At 40.3% G+C, this 21,692-nt stretch overlaps 2 protein-coding genes across 24 annotated transcripts in view; both read left to right on the forward strand.

The window, feature by feature from the left end:
• Window positions 1-21,692, forward strand: part of EPB41L3 (erythrocyte membrane protein band 4.1 like 3) — a 97,170-nt gene that overhangs the window by 72,571 nt on the left and 2,907 nt on the right. For 5 of the 23 annotated variants that reach the window (XM_066561810.1, XM_066561844.1, XM_066561825.1 and 2 more), the window contains exons 13-24: window positions 3,283-3,849; window positions 7,859-7,912; window positions 9,793-9,828; window positions 9,996-10,061; window positions 10,538-10,729; window positions 13,926-14,000; window positions 16,506-16,628; window positions 17,144-17,536; window positions 18,555-18,686; window positions 19,125-19,223; window positions 20,295-20,375; window positions 20,642-20,758. In XM_066561810.1, coding sequence (XP_066417907.1) covers window positions 3,283-3,849; window positions 7,859-7,912; window positions 9,793-9,828; window positions 9,996-10,061; window positions 10,538-10,729; window positions 13,926-14,000; window positions 16,506-16,628; window positions 17,144-17,536; window positions 18,555-18,686; window positions 19,125-19,223; window positions 20,295-20,375; window positions 20,642-20,752 — 1,929 coding nt within the window. In that variant the 3' untranslated portion in view covers window positions 20,753-20,758. The remainder of the gene's footprint in view (window positions 1-3,282; window positions 3,850-7,858; window positions 7,913-9,792; window positions 9,829-9,995; window positions 10,062-10,537; window positions 10,730-13,925; window positions 14,001-16,505; window positions 16,629-17,143; window positions 17,537-18,554; window positions 18,687-19,124; window positions 19,224-20,294; window positions 20,376-20,641; window positions 20,759-21,692) is intronic. The other 18 variants (XM_066561899.1, XM_066561906.1, XM_066561866.1 and 15 more) reach the window with 14 other exon arrangements.
• Window positions 14,532-16,498, forward strand: LOC136564173 (uncharacterized). Its single transcript, XM_066562002.1, has one exon. The coding sequence runs from the start codon at window positions 15,408-15,410 to the stop codon at window positions 16,308-16,310; it is 903 nt and encodes a 300-aa protein (XP_066418099.1). The 5' UTR covers window positions 14,532-15,407; the 3' UTR covers window positions 16,311-16,498.

A 21,692-nucleotide genomic window follows, 5' to 3' on the forward strand; every position in this document is an offset into this window, starting at 1 on the left:
ACACAGCATTCAACAGCTCTTTAGGAAATGCCCGGAAGTAGCCTGGCGGTGCATGTTTGTTCTTCTGGTTTTCGGTCATATTTTGACTTTAGTATGGCCATCCTGGCTTTTTATTTTGGCAACAAAATAGTTCTGTATTCTTGTATGTAGCTCTGTGCTTTAAACTATTCCTCTTATACTTCTTATAACACTGTTTCCTTGCATGAATTTCAGTGGGCATTTTTTCTCTATTAACTTCTGGATATGAATCTGGTATTATAAGCAATTTTTTTTTCTGGCTTACAAAAGCATTTGCTTCCCTTGTTTGAAGTTTCTGTTGAAAAAAAGCATTTTTTATTGATGGTTCTCTTATCAATTGTTAAATTGGAGTCATCCCTCATCAACTTCAATCCCAGCACCACCACCACATAGAGGACAGAGGACACACATACACACATGGTTGTGCATAATATCTACTGAGATATTAAAACAGGGTAAACCAAACAGAAGGATGGAAAAAATACTAAATAGAGATTGACAGTGAAGAGGAATACGGTAGAGTAGCATTTAGAAAGTGTACTGTGGAATGCACTTGTGGAATGCACTTGCTAAACAAGTAAGGTTTGCCCTCATCTTTTAGGAAGAAAAACCTTGATATATATATTTATGTCCACAGAACTGTCAAGTATGCAAATGTTAAACCTGTATTTATCATATAAGGCCACAATGAGCTACATAGCAAAAGGATCAAGTCCTCAAAAAGAGTTGCAGTTAAGGTACTGAAAACCAGAAACAAATTGAGTTACTGAAATTTGCGAATGAGAAAGATTTTCTTTTGAAAGTCTGTGCTGTATTTAAAAGCATAATCTCTACAAAATTTAAATCTCTGTATTTAAAAGATAATCCCTACAAAATTTAACTGGGGTCTTCTTGAAACTCCATTAGTTTCCACGTGGAGAAAGAATGATGAAAATCAAATATATAGAAAACATTCAAAAGAAGCTAGTTCTGTTATAAGTGTTTGTTAATTTAAGTCAATGGAGGGATCAGTTGCATTTTGAAGATCATCTAGCTATTCGTTATATATGGATGGAAATACTTAGAGATATTTTAGGAGACTAATTTGATGGAACTTATATATGCACAAATGATTGATTTTTACCCCCACTCAAGAGATGAGTTCTTTTTAAACCATCATAGATAGAGTTTCAGTTGTGTAATCCTACAGAGATCTCAGTCCTGCTTCGACATAGACCTGCTAACAGTTTAGTCTGTCATCATAAAGAGAATGTCTCAAGAAATACAAGCTCAAAATCAAATCCCTTCTAAGGGCATATAAATGTTTTAGGTATGTTTTCCATTAAGACATTTTGCCTTTGTTTTATCCATGTGTATTGAAGTACCAGAAGTTATTCTAAATATTAACACTGTAGAGATGTCAGCAAGTGAATAGTCTGAATTAGAAAAAAACACATTTACTTTGGATTTTTGTCTTTAGACTAAAGAGAAGTTGTATTTATGTGTGTATTTAGCTCACACAAAAACCTGTGAGTCCATGAGCATTAAGTTTTGACTTGATCTTACTACATTAAACCCATAAAGATATTTGTAAGTGGTTTGAAGCTAGGCTTGGTTCTGATTGCTTAGTTTGGGAATACAGATTCCTTGAATTGATAAATTGCTAGAGAAGAGAGAAAGGGAAATATGAAACAGGAAGAAAAGGGGTTCTTCCATGTAATTACTTGGCATTCCTACCATTAATATACCTGGTAGAGTTCAGGCTTAGTAGCAATCTGTGTCTAAAACTTGGATATGCTTTTGGCTCCAGTTCAACACCAGCTTGAACTGGAGGCAGATGCTGTTGTGGCTTTTACGTAATTTTGCTTTTGGGAGCCTAGAGTGAAAGTGAAATGGCTGTTATAGCTCCCTGGGGAGATGTAGTATGGATGCAGCTGCTTAGGCACTTAGGGTTTGGTCATGGATCCAGTGGGCCACTTCAGCTACATGCACTTGGGGGATTTTGGCCAAAACATCTCTGATCCATCAGCATTGTGGCAGATGTGATGTACTGGGTATACATTTTGGTGATGACCGTGGTTTTTGTCCTTCTAAAGAGCAGTGCTTTCTGCTTGCATGGAGCATGTGAAATGACAGTCACCATTTCCACTGAATCACCTCCCTCCTCCTACCAATTTTTTGACCTCAAATGACCTGAAAGGCCAGTTGAATGCCCTACAAGTGGCATATCAAAGCAAATCCTGCTTGTTGGTAGCCAGTATTCTTGGCATTGTGGTAAAACTTGTAGGAACAGCATCCGGGGCACTTTTGCCTCTTCACTATGGGTAAAGGGTTATATTTTGGTTATGAGAAAATGTGGCTGTGTGGGGCAAAGACCTCTCTCTAGCCAGCCCCCCCTTCAGATCCCCAGTGAGAGATTATGGGATCAGCTGAGCCTCAAGTCTCAGCTCCCTTCTTTCAATGTACGGCTGAAGAGATGGCAGCATGGAGGGGCTGGCAGGGTGCATGGCTGGGAGGCGCTGAGCCCCCAGCACTGCCTGCTTGGGCTCACAGTGAGCAGAGGTGAGGGCAGGGCTCTGGGGATGCCCAGTAGGGGCCAGTGATGGGAGCCATGCTGAGGAACCAGTTGCTGGGATATCTGTTGAGCAGGTTTTTTTTCCATCAGGTGCATTGATGAATGGATTTCTGCTCCCCCCACCAAACAATGTGTTTTAATTTGGTTTATGGCCTAGATTTTTTTCAATATACTGCAACTGAGGAATTTAAAGTCCTTGGAGCTTTACTTATTACTGCTGAGGTTGTCCAAGGCATAGATGGGAAGTGTTTGGCCCCCGCCAAGTCTCCTCCTGACTGCAAGAATGCTGTCACAAGTAGTGCTGGTATTAGAAATATGTTTCCTTCTTTGTTGCTCTCCATATACTTCTTGTTTGAAAGCTTTATTATCAGAAACCAATTTTGCAGTAAGTGGAAATTGGCAACACCTGAAACTCCCCATGTGGCCATGGAGGCTTTTATGTAAATCCTGTGCTACAGAGGACTAGACAAATGTTGAATCAAGAAGTTGCCTTTTGTAAGCTGGAAGCGTGTTTCGCTAATACCTGTGGTGTGTGGCATGGGAACATGCACCATTCAATTCAGTGGAAAGCTGTGGTGTTAAAATACTGTTTATAATTTTAAATATATAATATATATTATTTATCATCACGGAAGAAAATTAACTAATTACAGTTTTCTTTTTGTCCTTTTGCTTTTGCGCCTTGTTTGCTGCCCTTTCTCTGTCACCAGCCATCTTTGCTTGGCACTGACTCCCACCACTCCTCACCATCCTCTCAGCCTGGCCCCCATGTATCTTCAACAAAGCTTCGCAGGAGATGCAAGGAGAGCACTCGAACAAAGTCCTTAGGCTGTGAGGCCCCCAAAGAGAGCGCTCCAAAACACAGCGAGTCGGAGCCAGACTCTGACAGAAAGGGGCGAGTTTGCTCCGCCGAGCAAGACGTGGCTTTTGGCTACAAGCAAAAAGCCGGCAAAGGCGGAACACTGTTTTCCTTCTCCTTGCAACTTCCAGAGTCATTTCCTTCCCTCCTGGATGATGATGGCTACCTGTCGCTCCCTAACCTCTCCGAAACCAACCTCCTGCCTGCCAGTGTGCAGCACTACCTCCCCATCCGCTCCCCCTCCCTCGTGCCTTGCTTCCTCTTCATTTTTTTCTTTCTGCTCTCTGCCTCTTTCTCAGTGCCATACGCCCTCACTCTCTCCTTTCCTCTGGCTATGTGCCTCTGCTACCTGGAGCCCAAGGCGGCCTCCTTGAGTGCCTCACTTGCCAATGACCTGAGTGACAGTTCAGAGGAAGAGGTGTGTACCTCGGCATCGAACACACTCTTTTTCGTGTTCAGTGCTTCAGTCCTAACCAGTGTTAGATTGCTGCAATAGTGGTCCTACTTTCAGAGCCTCATTTCTGTCTGTGCTGATATGTTAGAAGGGATTTTTTTTTTGTTTGGGGGTTGTTGTTTTTGTTTTAGTTTTTATTTTTTTTCTTCTTTTTTATTTTTTTCTCATGCTGAGAGTACAGCTCGGAGCCCAGGGTTAGGCACAACACTGTGTAGAAGAGGCTTGGCTTGAACTGTGTCAGTTGGTTCAACGTGACTTGCACTATATGACAAGACCTTTTTCTTCCCTCTATCAATTTAGAATAGTTTCAGGGTTAGGATAGTTATCTAAATAGGGGGTATTAAGTATATTTCTGTATAATTACTGAACATCCAAATATATGAATATGTGTCTACATTTATGTATATGACTAGCTGCCTAACAATGATGAGCACCCTCACCAACTTCAGTATGTTCAAAGTCCAGATAGACTCAGCTTTTTGCAAAAGGCTATCAGCTGTAGCTGAACCCCAGAAAAGGCTTTCTGGTCCAGCAAAACCTGGATCTCGATTTTCAGCCTTGATCCCATCTCTGCTACAGATTGAATTGTTTTCCCATGGTTAAATCCAACTTATCAGTGAGGGGTCAGATTGGGACAGCTGTTCTGCAGCTGTTGCAGGAGCATGCCATGTGGGCTGCCTTGACATTTGCAGTGTTACATTAGTACTGCCAAAACTGATGCCTTAAGCCACCAGGGTCATCATGGGCAGATGAACCAGCTGCAGCAGGAGTCTGCAGTGGTTCTGGGTACTGTGGATGTGATGGTAAATCCAGAAATAGGAAAGGAATCTGCTTAAGTAACAGAGAAACTGGCATCTCAGTTTTTGCTGGAGCCTGATTATTCTTTGTTGAAGAATAAAATAATGAGTTCAGGTTTTCCTTGATTTTCTGTTTTCTTCTTCAGCTTCAGATACAGAAGTTCAGTTTTGCTTTGTATATAAAGAAAAAAGCCCAGATCAGATGGTCACAGACCAGCTGGCCATGTAAAAAGCCACCTTGGCCACTTGTCAATAGTCCATTGCAGTAGCTCTCTTCAATAACCAACTTGAACATTGTCATCTGCTGCTGTTGGTTTTGTGAGACTTGGTGCAGGATTTAATTTCCTTTTTATGGAAAGCCAAAAGTCACATTAATTTGTCTTGTAAAAACATTGTCTTTAAATGCTTTTGGCTCTGTGATGCCTTACAACTAAAAAATAATGTATGATTTCTGATAAAAGGCATCCAAAATGCTACTGTCTTATTTCTTGTCCTTATTTTGAGACAGCATTTAGGTCTCAGTTTGCATTAGCTCTGCACTTGGATTAATCTAATAGCAGTAACAGCATTAATATATTTCCAGCTCTAGAGGCAATAATGAGGCAGTGTTTATGTAATACATTAGTCTGTTCCTCTTTCAGAAATGAGGGCTTCTTTTTGTTAGCAAAGTTAGGAAGTATTGAGCATAAAAACATCTAAAATAGGCTTTTTAGTATCGCTCTTTTATGAGGGTGATTACTCTGGCAGTGCTTCCTGGCAGATAACACAGACTTGTGCCTAATCCACGGGGTATTTCTTGTTCAAAATATTGCATGAAAGTGAATATGTTTTAAACTCGGGCATGTCTGCATTACATTGGCAAAACAAATCACAGCAATTACGATCGCAAGGTAGAAGAGGTGCAGCCACAGCACGTCAGGAGAAGCTGCCTCTGTCCTGCTCCAGCCCTCGCCTGCCTGCCAACCCCACCTCAGCTCTACCTCAGCCCATCTTGGAGCTGAGCCTGGCCTTCCTTACTCTTCACTCCAGAGGAGACCTGCCTTACTCAGCCTTAACTCACCATTCCCTGCTCTGTGATAACCCCAGATCTTTATTTCAAGTAACTCAGTATTGCTGACTTTGACTCCATGGCTGTTGATTGGCTGATTAGCAGATATGTATGTTGCAATAAAGCAAGCTTTATGCTTTATTTAGGATTTCATTCCGCTCGTGGTAAAAGAAATAGGAATGTTTCCCGCCCCCCACAGTTCTCAAAAGATTGCACACGGAGATGCAGAAGACTACAGCCAGTATCCTGAACTAATACCTTATATTGTTAGCTTGTTCTCCCTTGAGCTATGCATCTGAAGTTAGTCCATGCAGTCAAAGACAGAATCTCACCCCTTGGAATTCACTAGCTTCTGTGTTTTTACCTTAGCAGCTAATTTTCTATTGACTTCACGTTCTTAAAATGAACCCTATATGCCAGACTTTGTTACAGTGCCTTGACACAATTTTTAATTCTTTTTAAATGCCTAGATGCATTAATGCCTCTTTGTTTCTTTTTATTTTTGTAAACAGGAGTGACAATGCATACTTTTTTTTCTATTGCCATCTCTTTACAATTGCCTATAGTGTTATAAAGACATGAGATCCTTTGTTAATAAAGAAACAATTTTCTAGCACTTTAGTGAAAGCAATTGGACCAGCCTAATAGACTGCTTTGACATTACACTTCCATTTAAAAATAAATGTGGTCTGTCTCAAGAGTGGTCATGACTTGAAAAATTTCATGTCACTTCCATTCATGCACTTAGCAAGTAAGGCAAAATGCTTGTTTATTCTTCTGTCACACAAACAATACAAACTCTTCAAAGAATAAAATACAAAGCTATGAAAACAAATCAAAACATTGTCATTTGAAACAATGGAGTTGTCAGAAAATTACCAAAAAATGGAGGAAATTCAAAGCTGAGACTGATACTCCATCCACCAGTAGGTTGTTCTTTTGTTCTTGTTCGTATTGATGGGATTGGAGGATGATATGTGTTGTCTTGGCTTTAAATTGCCTGCTGGGGTTACTATCTAAGGACCACAGAAAATCGCTAATGGAAACCAGAGTTGTCACTGCTACCAAAACAACTTGGATGTGCCAGTCTGGGGCAGTAGGGTGCACTTTACTTACTAGTTTTCCATATGCTTACCTGACATCAGAGTAGTTTTTTGAGCTCTCTTCTTAGTCTGTAGTAACCTCCACTCCCTTCTCTCTTAATCTTGACACTTGTGTTCTCCACTAAAATGTTCTTCATGCAAAGCAGGGATAGATCAGTCTGTTCAATGCTGTGCTTTGTTTCATTTTTATCACTCATACCTAGTAAGTGTTTGGGGGGTGGGGGGAGTTACTTTTGTTTTTCTCCTGCTTTCATCCATACTCTTAAATGGAATGAGAAGTATTTTTTTCTTCTTTTAATGGCAGTTTTCTTTCTTTTTACTATCATTAACAATTATCAGCTGCTCTTTATTGGAACCGAGTGGGATCTGAGCCTTACCATTACTCCACAGACAGTAGATGGGCTGGGGGTATGATTATTTGAACTCCTTGGTAATGCAGACAGCCTCATGGTGTATAAATGTAGAGACAAGAATAACCTCTGTACAAATGAGGGGCTGAAAGTCAGATGACTGTTAAAGTAGCTTTTTTGTTGTTGTTGTTTTTTTAAATTATCTTTTTCCCCTCCAGATAAAATTTAACCACTACTTATATTGGCTAGAACAAAAAATTAGCTCAATAATTTTCTGTAAAATTCATTATGGGAGGAAAAGTTCAATTAGAAAATATTAGTCTCTTTTTTCCCCCTTTTTTTTAAGCTATCTGGTTTTCTTAAGGAAAAAAAAAAATCTGCTATTCAAATAACAGTTTTCCAGTAATGCTTTGTTTGGCTTATAAATTTGTTCCAGTAAAGCCATATACTGTGTACAGTACGCCTCGAGTCTTCCTCTGAGTCTGTTCTGTTTACTAATATAGCATTTTTATTTTGCTTCTTTGACATGTGCGTTGTTTGAAAAGCAATGCTAATGCAGTTCACAGGGATGTTGAGTTTAACAGTTCCCCGCGTGAGCCGCGTGTACTGATGAGCTGGGTTTATTCTTTATTCCTGCCTTCCTCTCGGGACCCGGGTACTTGTCTAACCCAATAGACTGACAGTGAGCAGACGGATACTGCGGCTGATGGTGAGACCACTGCCACCGAGGTTTGTACAGTCGCCATCACCCAGCTATGGCAGGGGAGAGCGTTTGGCCTTGTCTCTTCCCGACCCTGGGGGCTAGACCACATGTCTGCTACGGCAGCTGAGGGTCCCTCCCTGCGCGCATGTGCATGTGCGTGCCTGCAAGCGGGACAGCTTTGCCAGGAGAGCTGAGTTTCCGGTGTTCCCTGTGGGCTCCTCTTATTCCTGAGTTTGGTTTGGAAGCTGCAAGGCCTCTGCGTTGTGTGGCTGGGGGGGCAGTGGCAGTGTCACCCGCGCCAGTGCTGCCCACCCGGAGGGTTCTGCTGGCCAGATTGTGCCCTGGGGGTTTTTGTTTGCTTGTTTGCTCTTAGACTCTGAAGCCTGAGTGGGAGAGTGGGGAAAAAACAATGAAAAGCTGTTTTCAAATTTACTGAATATTCTCACATTTAAAATACCTAAGTCTTTTCTTTAATGTAATTTCACATACGGCCTTCGTATGTAATCTTCACATATGGCCACTACTAGTCCAGGTATTCTTTTCAGAGGAGAAATGTAAAATGTTTATATTTTCCTTACACTAAGAAACCTGATATCCACAACAGGGTACATAGACTGTGCAGGCAAATTCAACCTTATGTTGAATTTTATTATATGCACTGAAGTGCATATAATGCTTTCATAATTAATATGATTGCAGCTGCAAACATGAGCTGAATTTCATCTGACATCTGCTAGAAGACAGAGTCTTACCACAAACACTACTCTAGGTTTTCAGGAGGATCTCATTAATATTTGAGACTGTTAAAATTATCTTCAAGGAAAAATTTTCTGTATGACACGTCAGGACGATTCAGCCTTGGCTGTAAATAGAATAAATTTGAATGGAGTTGTAAAGTAATCAACAGATTTTCCCATGAGTCATTTGTCTAATTAGGACTATATGAAAAATTAACAATAAAATAGCAGCATGGGCATTAAAAGAATTCAAACAGTGCAACAACATAAAGTCTGTTGAGATGAGTCAGAAGTACAAAATGTTTTGAAGTGCTTCTTCCACTCATAGGCCTTGAGCACTATAGAAAGTAAAACAATAATAAAATTGTGACATTTTAAATGTTCAGTTTGTTACTCAAAAATGCATGTTAATATTCCTAGTTGCTATCTTTATTTAGAGGAGAAGATATAGCACATATCAGTTGGATATGGATACCTGATTTTCAAAATGTGTGGTATATCTGCCACCTGAAAATTGCACCCTTGGAAACAGGGCTGCTGGGGCAGTCCTTATGGTGTTGCTTTTGAAAATGTGCACCAAAGTGGATGGGTTGTGTGTGCCATTCCAGATGATAGGGCCTGAAAGAATATATACAGGCTAGATATAAAATAAAATTACAGAAATACAGAAAGGGACTATGGTTAGGGAAATAGAATTTTAATCAGATAAAATGTGCATCTTTCTGTAGAAAGTGTTGCAAGTTGTTTGCCCATGGTGAGTTTATGCAAAGCTTTGCTTGTGGCCCAGATTATATCCTGTGTGTAAATTCTGGGTTTACAGAATTCCAAAGCATTAGATGTTGCTGTTCCATCCTAGACTAGCTGCGACCTTGGTGAGAAGGTGCATCTGCTGCTCCATAAATAGAAATTTATGAATGTGGAGTGTAGCAGTATTTGTAAAAGGAAGATGTTTACCACCCCTTTGATAACAAAACACAAATTTGAGAAGTGGACGTTTGCTCTGAGTTAGGAAAACTGTGCAAAGCCAGTGTGTCTACTCCTTCTCCTTAAACCCTTAATGAGGAGAAAATGGGATTTTAACCTAGTGTGTACCTCTCACCAATGTTCATAAAGCCTTCATTCATGCAAGTGGGTAAGGTGTTGTTTTCCAATCTTTCTCATGCTGGCAGTCGGATCAAGAGGAGGACGGAGATCTAAAGGCACAGGTACAGAAACAAAAGGTCTAGATGTTGCTCAGGTATCAATGTTGGAGGTGTTCACCTCTTTCAGCATGTTACTGTCGGTTCTCTGTGAAGAAATGTGTAGAAACAGCATTTTGTATCCTTTCAATACTGTGTCCCTTACTTTTCCCTTTCTTTTTCACTTCTTTCAGAATAGTCTGATTAAGCGAATACAGGGTGAAAATGTGTATGTCAAACATAGTAATCTTATGTTAGAGGTTGGTATTGGTATATACCAGTGCATGTACGTACATGTGTGTTAGTTTTAGTGGTAAACTGTGGATCTGCACTATGATGCATGAACTGTGTACTCCCACCTGCTAATAGATAATTTTTTTCTCTCAGATTATGATGACTCCTCTAACTTGTACTATCAGTATCGATATATGCGTGTGCCTCTATGTGTGTGCCTCCACGCGCATATGTATGTTTGTTTGGAGCCTCTTTATCAGGTGCAAATTATAGTGATATGGATAGGCTCTTTAAGAGTGTATTTAGACTCACTTGTACGAGATATGCTATGCTGTTCTCTTTCAAAATGCCACATTTTCACAGAGTGTTGTGTTGGTGCTGTGCTCCCCGGCTCCCTGAGCTGTTACTTCCCTCTATACTAACCAAGTTGTGTGTTTTGGCTCTAAAGTGTGGTTGGCTTAGGATGTATCACAAACTGCTCTATTCTTTTAAAACTGTCTAGGATCTAGACAAAACCCAGGAAGATCTGATGAAACATCAGACCAATATAAGCGAGTTGAAACGCACCTTCTTGGAAACCTCCACAGAAACGACTGTGTCTAATGAGTGGGAGAAGAGGCTTTCCACATCTCCCGTTCGGCTTGCAGCAAGGCAGGAGGATGCTCCTATGATTGAACCACTAGTGCCTGAAGAGGTCAGCGTGAGCTGAAAGGCTTCATTATGTATTTGTCTATGCAATTTTACTTATAGCAGCTCTCCTTAGATTAGAGGCCGTAGTTAGAGGCCAATCCCTGCTTGCAGGCCCTCCCTTTTCTCAGGACACAGGCTCTAGCAGCAAATATGGGAGGAAGAGCAGATACCATAAATGTATACATATATAAATATATGTATATATAGAGAATTAAATTCACTGGAAGCCATGTGGCAGAACTGGGTCTCTCTGAGACCCAACGCCTGTGCAAAATACAGGCGTTGTTGCAGGTTCAGTGAGCTTGAGGAAGTCCAGCCATGCATAAAGAAACCATGAAAGTGATGGAGAGGAAATTTAAACAATGGTGACTGGATGGGAGAAGTGGTGTAGTGAGACAGGTGGGAGCTATGGTGCCAAGCTTGAAAGAAAAATACAGAACAAAGGGCAGAACTCTGTCTCTGAAAACAGGGAAGTAATAATGACAATAATTAGACCTTCTTGGCCAGTTCCATATGGAACCTGATGGTTGCTGCAGTCTGCTGGAAGACCCAATGCAGATTGCTAAGTATCTCCATTTTCCTGCAGTGTGTGTGTGTGAAAAAAATCTTGCTCACTGTGCACTCTTGAAGCGCTTGTGAGAAACTTGCCAGTTTAAAAGCTGGTGTTTACTTGATCTGTAGGTGGATAAGGACATGTAGGGGTAGCAAGGCAACATTTGTGTTGCAATAAAATACATAGTTTAGTGTCTTGGCTTAAGTCCAGTGGAGCAAAAAGAAATAAGCTTGTGTGGTCTGCCTGAGAGTTATTTTTTTATTCTATTATTAATGGATATCTGGTTTCTGTCTCACAGGAATTATCTTTATGGTTTCCTCTCGGTTTTAGCATTAGAAACCAATAAAAGGTCATGAGATTTTTTCCTGTGCCCACAGCCCTGATATAATGTTCTAGGGAACTCAGTAAAAATTGTCTGGAAAGTGTAAATTGAAGGAGTGTTCTGCTTTCTCACCTCAGAGGTTGGTCTTGCAAACCCATAACTCTGGGGAAGGGCATCCCTGGAGGCATGCAGGTAGCAAGTGTCAGCTTCTCCTCACAGGGAAAGGAACATTGCCAAGGAAAGGGGTCTCACCTCCTCCTCTCCCACATTATAGGTAGTGGCTGATGCTGGCACCAGATGTGCATTACTGTGGCATTCAAATTGGATTAAAATATGTAAAAAGCAGGCTCTGTGCTCAAATCTTCCCTTTTGAGGGGAGCACAGAGGAGTTTTGGTGTTGCTCCTACTGCCACGTTCAGGAATCATAACAGACCCTACTAACAGGTTGGTTTGGTTGTAGTTAAAAATAAAGTTTTATCATTCTAAGAATTAAAATTGTAAGTACAATGAACAAGATGCATTTATCATAATAAAGATGTAAGGAACTCTTGGAAAGAGTGGCTAGCTGAGCCTGAATCAGAGGATTGCAGGGGAAGCAAACTTAGCACCTACCTGTTTGTTTAATATCTTTATTACTTTAGGAATGTAATAAACAGTTTTAATTAAAACATACAAACAGTATTAAAGTATTGCACAGCTATGTAGGCTTCACCCTGATTAAATACATCTGAATTTAACCATTCATTTGGAAAGGAAAAGGGTAAGAATTATACATGCATCTAAGTAATACATCTGTTTCACAGAACCTCATCCAAATGAAGGTATTTCTGTGGAAAATTAAGAGCAGACTTGAGCTATCAGAGCCTAACTCTGAAATGACTTTTGCAGTAGATAGCACCTGGCCATTCCTTTGGTCCCAGTAAGTGAGATGGTTTCAGTTCACATGTCCTGATGAGAGGGAATTTTTTCAGGAAAAAGCTGGAGCCATCCATAGGTCAAAATCAGCATCTTGATGTCTACTAAGAAATGCAGAGGAAGTCAAGATAGTGTAGTGCCTTCTGCTAGTCAAAGAAGTTACACCTTATCCACTTTAAAAATATGTTTAGTGCTGTTACCTGTAGCTCCTCCTTATAATAAAACAAGAACAGAAGAGAAAAGATGTCTTTTCAAAATATGATCTTCAAGCACATGGCACCTGAGTGTTTGGTCAGTGTGACTTTAAGCCACTGGTCACTGCTTGGTTTCTTAGAACAGATGGGGAAATAATTTGGTTTTCCTTAGTAATGAAAATTATAGGTTTAAATATCTATGATACATCTACAGCCAGATAGCTGTAGAACGTGAAAGCCATTATATTGACAAAGTCCTTGACAATGTTTAATCTGACCTGAATTGGATGAAACCAGCATTTTAGGAATAAAGGAGTTGTGCATCTCCTTGCAGTCAGGGAGTTGAACCATTTATCCCTTTCTATTTTCATATTTCTCTTTAAATTTCTGTCTTTCCTCTTGAGTATATGTACCCTTTTATCATGCCAGCTATAGGACTTCCATTGGTGTATCTATTGAGTATAGTATTTACTGAAGTCACTAGAAAGGGTTTGGCAAGAAACCCATTTTGCTCTGCAGGGGCTTATGGCCAAATGACAACAGTGGCCAGCCCAGAAGGTGGGCTCAAAAGCCTTGGGAAATTGAGTCTTGCCTACATTTAACATTTTCCCATTTGTCTAAGATAGAGATACTCTTATTATTCCCGTAGCACTGGGAAAGCACTGATGGGATAAAAGTGAGGAAATTCCAGTACACACTACAGGATAATAGAACAGCAGTTAGCTCCCTCTGTAGGAAAAGTGCTTCTAAGACTTCTAATACCAGCAGGGAAAAAGAGAGAGCTGAAATCATGGCTGGGCACACCTTCTGCCTGCTTCAGCAGAGAGGGCTGCAAACTCAGGAGAGAGCCTTGCCCAGAGTGAAGGTGTAGGGGCCTGTTCTGGGCTATTGGTGGAAGCTGTGTGAGCTGGCATCAGCCCCAGTTAAATAAATCATATGAAATGAAGCAAACACAGTGCATCCACACCTGGGTCTTACTCGGTTTGGTGGGTTTTGTGCTACACTTGTGCATACCATTTGTATACTCATGTCTCCTCTCCACAGAGAGACACTGATTTCACTTCTCATTGAAAACCTCTGTGCTGCAAAATGATTCCCTTTAGTTCTGTTTCCTAATTTTCCATGAGATTAATAATTTGTAGAGAAATATGAGCTACTGTGAAGTATAGTATATATACCCTCCATTTACTAAAATCATTTATTCCCCTGACATTAGACCAAAGAAGAAACAGAAAAATCAGAAAAACTCATAATTTTGCAGAAGGGAGGTACTACATTCCTTGAAATGCAGGTAAAAACAAACAATACTTCATTGAAATGCAGTCAGAAAGGATGGCAATGATTTATTATTTTATTATCTTTTTTCATTTCCAAGCCCTCCCTTTTCATATTTTTTTATTGTTATTATTTAATAAGTTCCAGGCAGAGATATAATCTGGAGACCAAATTCTGAGGAATGGGTCCTTTCCAGAGCTTATGGCTTCCTAATGGAGACTGATTTCTTTGCCAGTTAGAAATCTACTTGCACGGTGCAGTTTGGATGTTGTTTGCAGTTTGCATGCATTTCCAGCATAAACCTCACTGAGAACGTTACGGGGAATGAGGCACTTCTGTCACGAGAATGCATTTCCTTTATATTGTCAACTGAATTTAGATTATGTTGAGTGATGGTGAACTTTATATTTTTATTGGTTTTTCTATTAGCCAAGTGTGATAGAGAAGAAGCTGCAGGAAGGAGAATCTGCTGGCACTTTGGTTACTTCTCATCAAATCATTATCCAGAAAAGTATCCCATCATCCCTAGAGGTTATTTTTAACTCATTTGATTTTAAACTACATCATTTGCTTAGTTAAATACAGAAGTTACAGTCTTAAAGTCAAATAACTGGATGCTGATTGCATAGTCAAAGCAAATCACATAGCACATCTGCATGACGAGGAAAAAAGATGCTGCAATTAAGTTTCATTCAGAATTTTTAGTAGTATGCTTAGTTTATACAGTTTGCTGTGTTGTGCTTCTCCATTTAAACAATCCTGAAGGGCGTTGATGTTCTAATGAGAACAAGGAAATTCAGTGCAGGCTACATACAGAAGAGTGCTATTCTAAAACGTCATTAACAGCATGTTTGTAACAACTAGGGTACAGTTGAATGAGCTTATTTGCCCTATTTTTGTAATTTGTTTTTGACTGTAGCTTTGTTAACCACTGCAATATGTGATTTTTAACCCCAAGTTTATTCCAATCACCATTATAATTACGTGCTGACATGCTGTTTTGCTTCAAACAAATACAGAAATAGTGTGGCAAAAGTAATATTTTTGGGTCCATGTTATATGGACCTCTGAAGAGAGAGAATATGCAAAGAAATCATATTTTTCCTAAGGTGATTCTGTTTATTTGCTTGATAACTGCTCTAAGAGGTACAATGCTAGAAGTTATTATATGCTTTCAGAAGAAGCAACATGATTTCTTAGAAGTCTTCATAATTTAGTTCTCCTGAAGTACAGATAAACCTGCAGATATTCTAATTTAGCTTTTATATCTCAAATATAGGGCACTGAGGATTGGGTTATTATAGACAAAATACCCTCTGAGGTAGTTGATGGTGAATCGGAAAAAAATCTGGCATACAAAGTAGTGACTGTGAGCAGTAAAACTGCCTTTGCACCTGAGATATTAAAATCCAGTACCGTTCTAATGCAGAGCTTTGAGGACTTGGAAAGTGAAATACAATCCAATGAGGAGAATAAGCAGAAAATGTTCACCCTAGGAAAGTCCTATGATACCGTATCTGGAAAAATTGTAACCATGACAAGTAAAGCTAAAGAGGGCGAGAAAACAGTACAGCCTTCAGGAGAAGCTTTGCAAAAACTGGAAAGGGAAGTTCAAGAATCTGTGAAAATCGTTCCAATAGTGACCAAGTATGAAGTCCTCAAGCCTGTCACTGATGAGAAAGCCAGGCGGGGATCTGATGTGCAGAGCACAAGAAGAAAGCTGTCTGACTCTCTGACACCCATAAAGGAAGCAGAATCCCTATTGCAGAGTCCTGAAGAGGAGAGTTTGAAAAAGACACTAAGGATGGACCAGGATTTGCAGTTACTTGGTACACTGGAAAGCTTACAGCTTGGCAAAGCAGAAAAGCATCTTGGCGGAGAAGGTGTAAAAGCAGGGGCGTTTGCCCGGACAGATAAGAGCCTGTCTGAGTGGAGAGATTCCAGAGAACAGCCATTTACCATTGCTACTGCTCACTATGTTACTGAGTCGTCTGCATCAAGAGTAGTGGTAACAAGTGGCTTTGACTTCACGCCACGATTTAAAGATAAAAGCATGACTTCTTTTAGGCAATCCCTTCACACCACCCTAGCTTTGAGTTCTCTTGCTGCCTGGCTTTATGTTGACAGCAGCCAACCCGGCTTATTTTTTTTCTCTCATACTTTGAATCCGTCTCACAGTCTGAAGCAGGCATTATATAAGGCTTTCAACCTTTCTAGTTTATGTACTGAAATTCAGTATTGCTGCTGTGGCTTGTTAATAAAAGGAAAAAAAAAAAAGGTTTGCTTGAACCAGCAAAATGCCAATGCTAACAACTACGCTTTGTAACTATTGCTTACTACAGCCATTATGAATTCGCTCTGATTTATTTTCCCATTCTTTTCCTGTTTCCAACCTTTCCGTGCCCCTGCAACCTTTTCTCCTTTTCCTCCTTCTCTGCCTCTGGTTTTGGCAATTAATATGTCTGTGCATATGGGTCTGCCTTTTTTCTGTGTATGACTCTACATTTCTTTGTCTATTTAGACTAAACAGTCCACCAGTGAAAAAGCCTTGGATGGTTCAGATATCTTCACTTTAATAGAGTCCGCCAGAAAACCAACTGAGTTCATAGGAGGGGTTACTTCTACTTCCCATACCTGGGTTCAGGTGGCTGCTTGATTCCCTCCATTGATGTCATAACCATGCACCAATTACTTTTGCTTTTCTCTTATTTTGTGGTTTTTTGCACAATATGGAACTGTACAACTAATGCATGTATTCATGTGTGTTTTCTTTTGATTCAATGGACCACAACAGAAGCTTCACCAAAAAGAAAAAAAAAAAGGCTACAACCAACTTTTCTTTTATTTCATTTTATTTTGGTCATTTTGTGGGGTGCTGTATTTTGCCTTTGTAAAACTCACACAATACTAATGAGAAGAACACCAAGATCAAAATTTCTCTTCACTTTTAAAAATTTTGCTTCTTGCTTTGTTTTCCATTTCCACTATACTGATAACATCCTGAGAACAAAAATCCATGCAACGTGGGAGAAATAACTTGGCAAAATATAATGCCCATTTTTTTTTAAATTTATGTTCACAGTACATTAAGCTTGGGCGCTACTGCAAATAGTGTTGCCTGCTTCTGATGCTGAGGGTTTTTTTCTTCCTTCCCTGCAGAGAATAGACACGACGACGTCTCAGGAGATAACTTCCAGTGACATGAAGCAAGCAGTTCAGCCGGATCAGGATACAGTGCAGAAGGTTGTACAGGAGACTGTAGTTGTCAAGGAGAGACATGGGATGGAGGTGCATGCAGGCGGGGATCCTGCTAAAGTGGCCGGACTTACGCTGGATGCCCAGGCTGAGGCAGCGTCGGCGGTGGCTGCCGGCGTGAAAGGGAAGGAGGGCTCTGCTGGGACTGAGGGGGCCAAGGAGGAAAAAAGGGAGGAGGCTGGGAAAGCCCTAACCAAACAGGAAGGAGTCGCTGCCGCTGCTTCGTGTGAGCAGGCGGAGGAGCACAGAACAACAGTCCAACTTTCAGAGTCTTTGGAAAGAAAACCTCATTTTGAGGTAACTTGTTGTTAAATTGGTCATGTCTGTGCTGAATTGTGAATGTAGGCTAATAGTAGGCTAAGTTAATTCCTGTCATTGAAAGTAAAGTGTGCTCAGCTTGTATGATTGTACTTTTACAGAAAGCAGGTTTTTTCTCCTCTTATTTCCTCCTTGCATGTCACCTGCAAGGCTTGCTGCTGGTTTCCATCATTAGCAAAATGCCATGCATGTTTTACTTGTAACTGCTTTTCATGTTGCAGAGAAATACCAAATTTCATGGCATTTTATGCAACAAATAACAAGATCAGCTGGCATTCTGTTTGGGAAAGTCCATCGACGTTGGCAAAGTTCACATGTTCCCAAAGACAGGAAACAGATTGCTTTTTCCATGCTTGATGCAATTATAAATAAATGTTCTGTGTCTTAAACAGACCAGGTTCCTTATCTTAGCCCCATTAGTAGAATTTCAAGAGCTGTTTTGTGCAGGGTTTTTTCCCCAGAGATAAAAAGGCTAAGCCTGGACAGAATTCATTCTCTTGTCATTCTAAGAAAATGTAGAACCACAGATTCTCAGAACAGTTCAGGCTGGAAGGACCCTCTGGAGGTCATCTGCTGCAGTCCTCTGATCAGACAGAGCCATCCAGAGTGAATTGCTGCTCAAGACTATGTCCAGAGAGCTTCTTCTGAGTATCTTCAAGGAAGAACATTCCACAATATCCTTGGGCAACCTGTGCCAGTGTTCAGTCACTCTTACAGTGAAGAAGTGTTTCCTGATGTTCTCAGGGAACCTCCTGATTTTCAAGTTGTGGCCATTGCCTCTTGTAGCATTTAGAGCATTTTGGACTTTGTTTTTGTAAATGTTGCCAGCATTATATACATGACTGTACCACTGTAATTAAGAGAATTTTATCTTTTTTTTTTTTAATGCAGAACATTTTTTAGCTATTCTTTCTTTGCACCAAACAAAAAAAAAATATTCTGAGAAATCCATAACCTCTGCTAAATGTTCCAATTCCTTCTTTTTTGGTTCATGCAGTCACCAGTTGTGAAGACTGAGACTATAAGTTTCAGCAGTGTTCCGGCTGGTGGGGAAACCCTTGAAATTTCAACAAAGGAAGTGCCAGTAGTCCATACAGAAACAAAAACCATTACATATGAGTCTTCTCAGGTAAGAAATTCTGAAAAAGACATGGTTTAACTTAATGTTCCTTTAAGGAACCCATTTCTTCACCCATCTTTAAGTGTATGCTTTAGAGTGAACTTTTCTAAGTTGCTCAAGTATTAAATATTAGTATGAGGAGGATGTACATAAGAATAACTTACCTGAGGGTCACTCTCACGTCCTGGTGTAGGGCCTTTCCAGAACATTGATGAAACTGCAGATTTAAAAGTGTCATCTTCTCATCTGTGCTTCCAGAGGGGAAGGACAGCCTCCAGATACACAGAGAAATACTCACACTTGGTTGCCCTAATAGCAGTTTTTCCATACCATAAGATAGTCACTTTATGAAGAACAGGAGAAATAGGGAAGTTTAACAGTCCAGTTCTCGATTCCCTGTGCCCAGGATCATTTTTTTGATGACTGCTTTTCTCTTCTGGTTTCTAGGTGGATTGTGGTGCTGACTCTGAACCAGGTGTATTGATGAGTGCACAAACGATCACATCTGAAACCACCAGCACTACAACTACTACACATATCACCAAAGTGAGTCCTCAGAAAACAGGGAGCTCCTTTTTCACCAGGGTGTATGCTATCTTAGCTTTGGTTCTAGGATTTATTTCAGAAAGGGAACATTCTGATACTCTCTTGACAAACTGTTGTAAATTTACCATAAATACTTGTCTTTATTCACTTGTCTTTGGCTATGCTGAGATTGATTAACACATCATCCAATGACTTGACATGAATCCTAAACCCTTAAGGTATGTCTATGCAAGCACAAAACCTTGCTGTACAGAAACACTTGATTTAGCTGCAAATGCTACCTGGAACTGGAAAGAGTATAACCATATTGGCATATTCCTGGAAGGAGTAACTTGTCTGAACATGAGGCTCCATTGACATGACTATGCCTTTCAGCCCTGAGATTAGCACTGCATGGTGTTGAAAGCACATAGTGAATCCATATCCTGTAGCCATAACAGGACATTCAGTCAGCTCCAACACCTTGACTCTCTTTCTGGGTGGTACCCTGAGGAACTTGCCCACAGCCAGACCAAAAGTTCATCTGCACAGACAAACCATGCTGTGTCTTCCAGGTTCTAAGGTAGCATTTAAATAACAGTTCCTCCCTAAATAGAAATTCTCTTAGTCTTGTGACAGCTCTCCTACCAATATTCACTGAGTACAGGATTTCATCTTTCTGCAGTGAAGTTCCCTCATTAGTAGATGAGCCATACAAAGGCCATGCCACCCCATATGCCATTCTGAAGCATGCAGTTGGACTTAAATAGGTCTGAATATGGGGCTGTCTGTACTCTCATTCTGTTTTTCATGGGAAAAGTTTGGCATTTTTGACACACAAACAGCTCTTTTGATGCATGTGCAGATTAACTCAAATTATAAAATTACCTGTGTTGGAAGGACATCTGGAGGTCATTAGTCCATTCAGAGCCTTCAGGCCAACTCCAGAGCTGCTCACTTGCAGTCCAAGTTGTCCCCTCTTTGAGCTCTTTTGGTCCAGGCATGAGAGGGTTCCTGCACTGATCATTCTGGGGATGAGTAGCAGCACTCTAAAGTGAGTTACTGACATGCATTTTCGTCCCTCCCATCTAGACTGTGAAAGGAGGCATCTCAGAGACGAGAATTGAAAAACGGATAGTCATCACAGGAGATGCAGATATTGATCATGATCAGGTAAAAGCTACAAATTGCTAAAAAAGCTACCCTGAAGACTGCAAAAGAGAACATTTCTAAACATTGCTTTGACAGATATTATCCATACTGGCATGCCTTATATTAAACTGGAATAGTAGTTAAATCAGTGATGGTATATTTCATATTTTAATCATTTTCCTCATTTGTAAATTGTGTAATATGTCATGAATCTCTCCACCTTGCTATTGATCATGCATGTTCCACCTCCTTTTTGTTTCTGCCCTTCTGTGGTTTCCTTGGGATAGGCGCTGGCTCAGGCAATTAAAGAAGCCAAAGAGCAGCACCCTGACATGTCAGTGACCAAAGTAGTGGTACATAAAGAGACAGAAATCACACCAGAAGATGGGGAGGATTGACCACAGGTAAGAGGACCAGATGATTTTCCTAGGCATTTACTGGGCTGGCATGTTGCAGATGTTGTTCTCCTACCATATTTCACCTTTAACTCTTCACTTTCTCTCACTGGCATTTTCAAGTTGCTGGTTATCAGTTCTGATATTTGAAAGTAAACCACATTCAACTCTAGACATCTGTCTTCATTAAACAGTGCCATCTGGAGAAAGAGAAACTACTCATTTGCTTTCGTTGGCTCTCTGAAAAGTCCTCATTGTCCATGCTTTGTTATAGTCTAATTTTCTACTTCTGAAGTCATAAAAAATCTGTTGTCCGCTTTTGTGTCATTTAAGAACAAAAACAATTTGTTCTTAAAGGTGTGCATTTTTGTTTAAAAATGCCAAGGGAAAAAACCTACAGCTGCTTTTTAAATGTCTTGTGCAGATATGTTGAAAGTTATGCTTCAGTTCCTGACTTGCAAAGATATGGTCCAACTTGCTTTTAAATGCAGTGAATTAGTTTGTCGGTATTTGGGTGTCTTGGCTTTCTTGTACTTGAAAGAACATTTAATGTTTTAAAGCAGCATTGTTTATCAGGATGAGATGATAATGCAGCTTTTCTTGCGTCTAGCTTTTCCTCAGCAAAGGCATGCTCCCCAGTAGTGGCTGGCTAAACAGACGTCTCAATATTTCTGTATTTATTCTGTGTGCAGAAACATGTCATGCATACTAACCTGCTACGCAAAAGCTCTTAATGCCAGCACCATTGCACAAATTGCTTTGAATGCTGTATGCAGAAGGGGAAGAAAAAGCTGCTTGTCAGATTTGTTGAATCGATAGCAGCATTTTATTCTTAAAACAATATGTATTCCCTAGCACTTGGTGTAAGTAACAGAGTATAATGCACAGCACCTTTTGAAGCTCTTTGGCTCTCCTGCTTTTGGATATACAGACCCTAAAGAAA

The sequence above is a fragment of the Molothrus aeneus genome, chromosome 1 (assembly GCF_037042795.1).
Source record: "Molothrus aeneus isolate 106 chromosome 1, BPBGC_Maene_1.0, whole genome shotgun sequence".
Lineage (NCBI taxonomy): Eukaryota > Metazoa > Chordata > Aves > Passeriformes > Icteridae > Molothrus > Molothrus aeneus.

What these genes read in the sequence shown, in the direction of transcription:
- LOC136564173 (XM_066562002.1), top strand. Translation starts at nt 15,408, where the DNA reads ATGCAGAGCTTTGAGGACTTGGAAAGTGAAATACAATCCAATGAGGAG.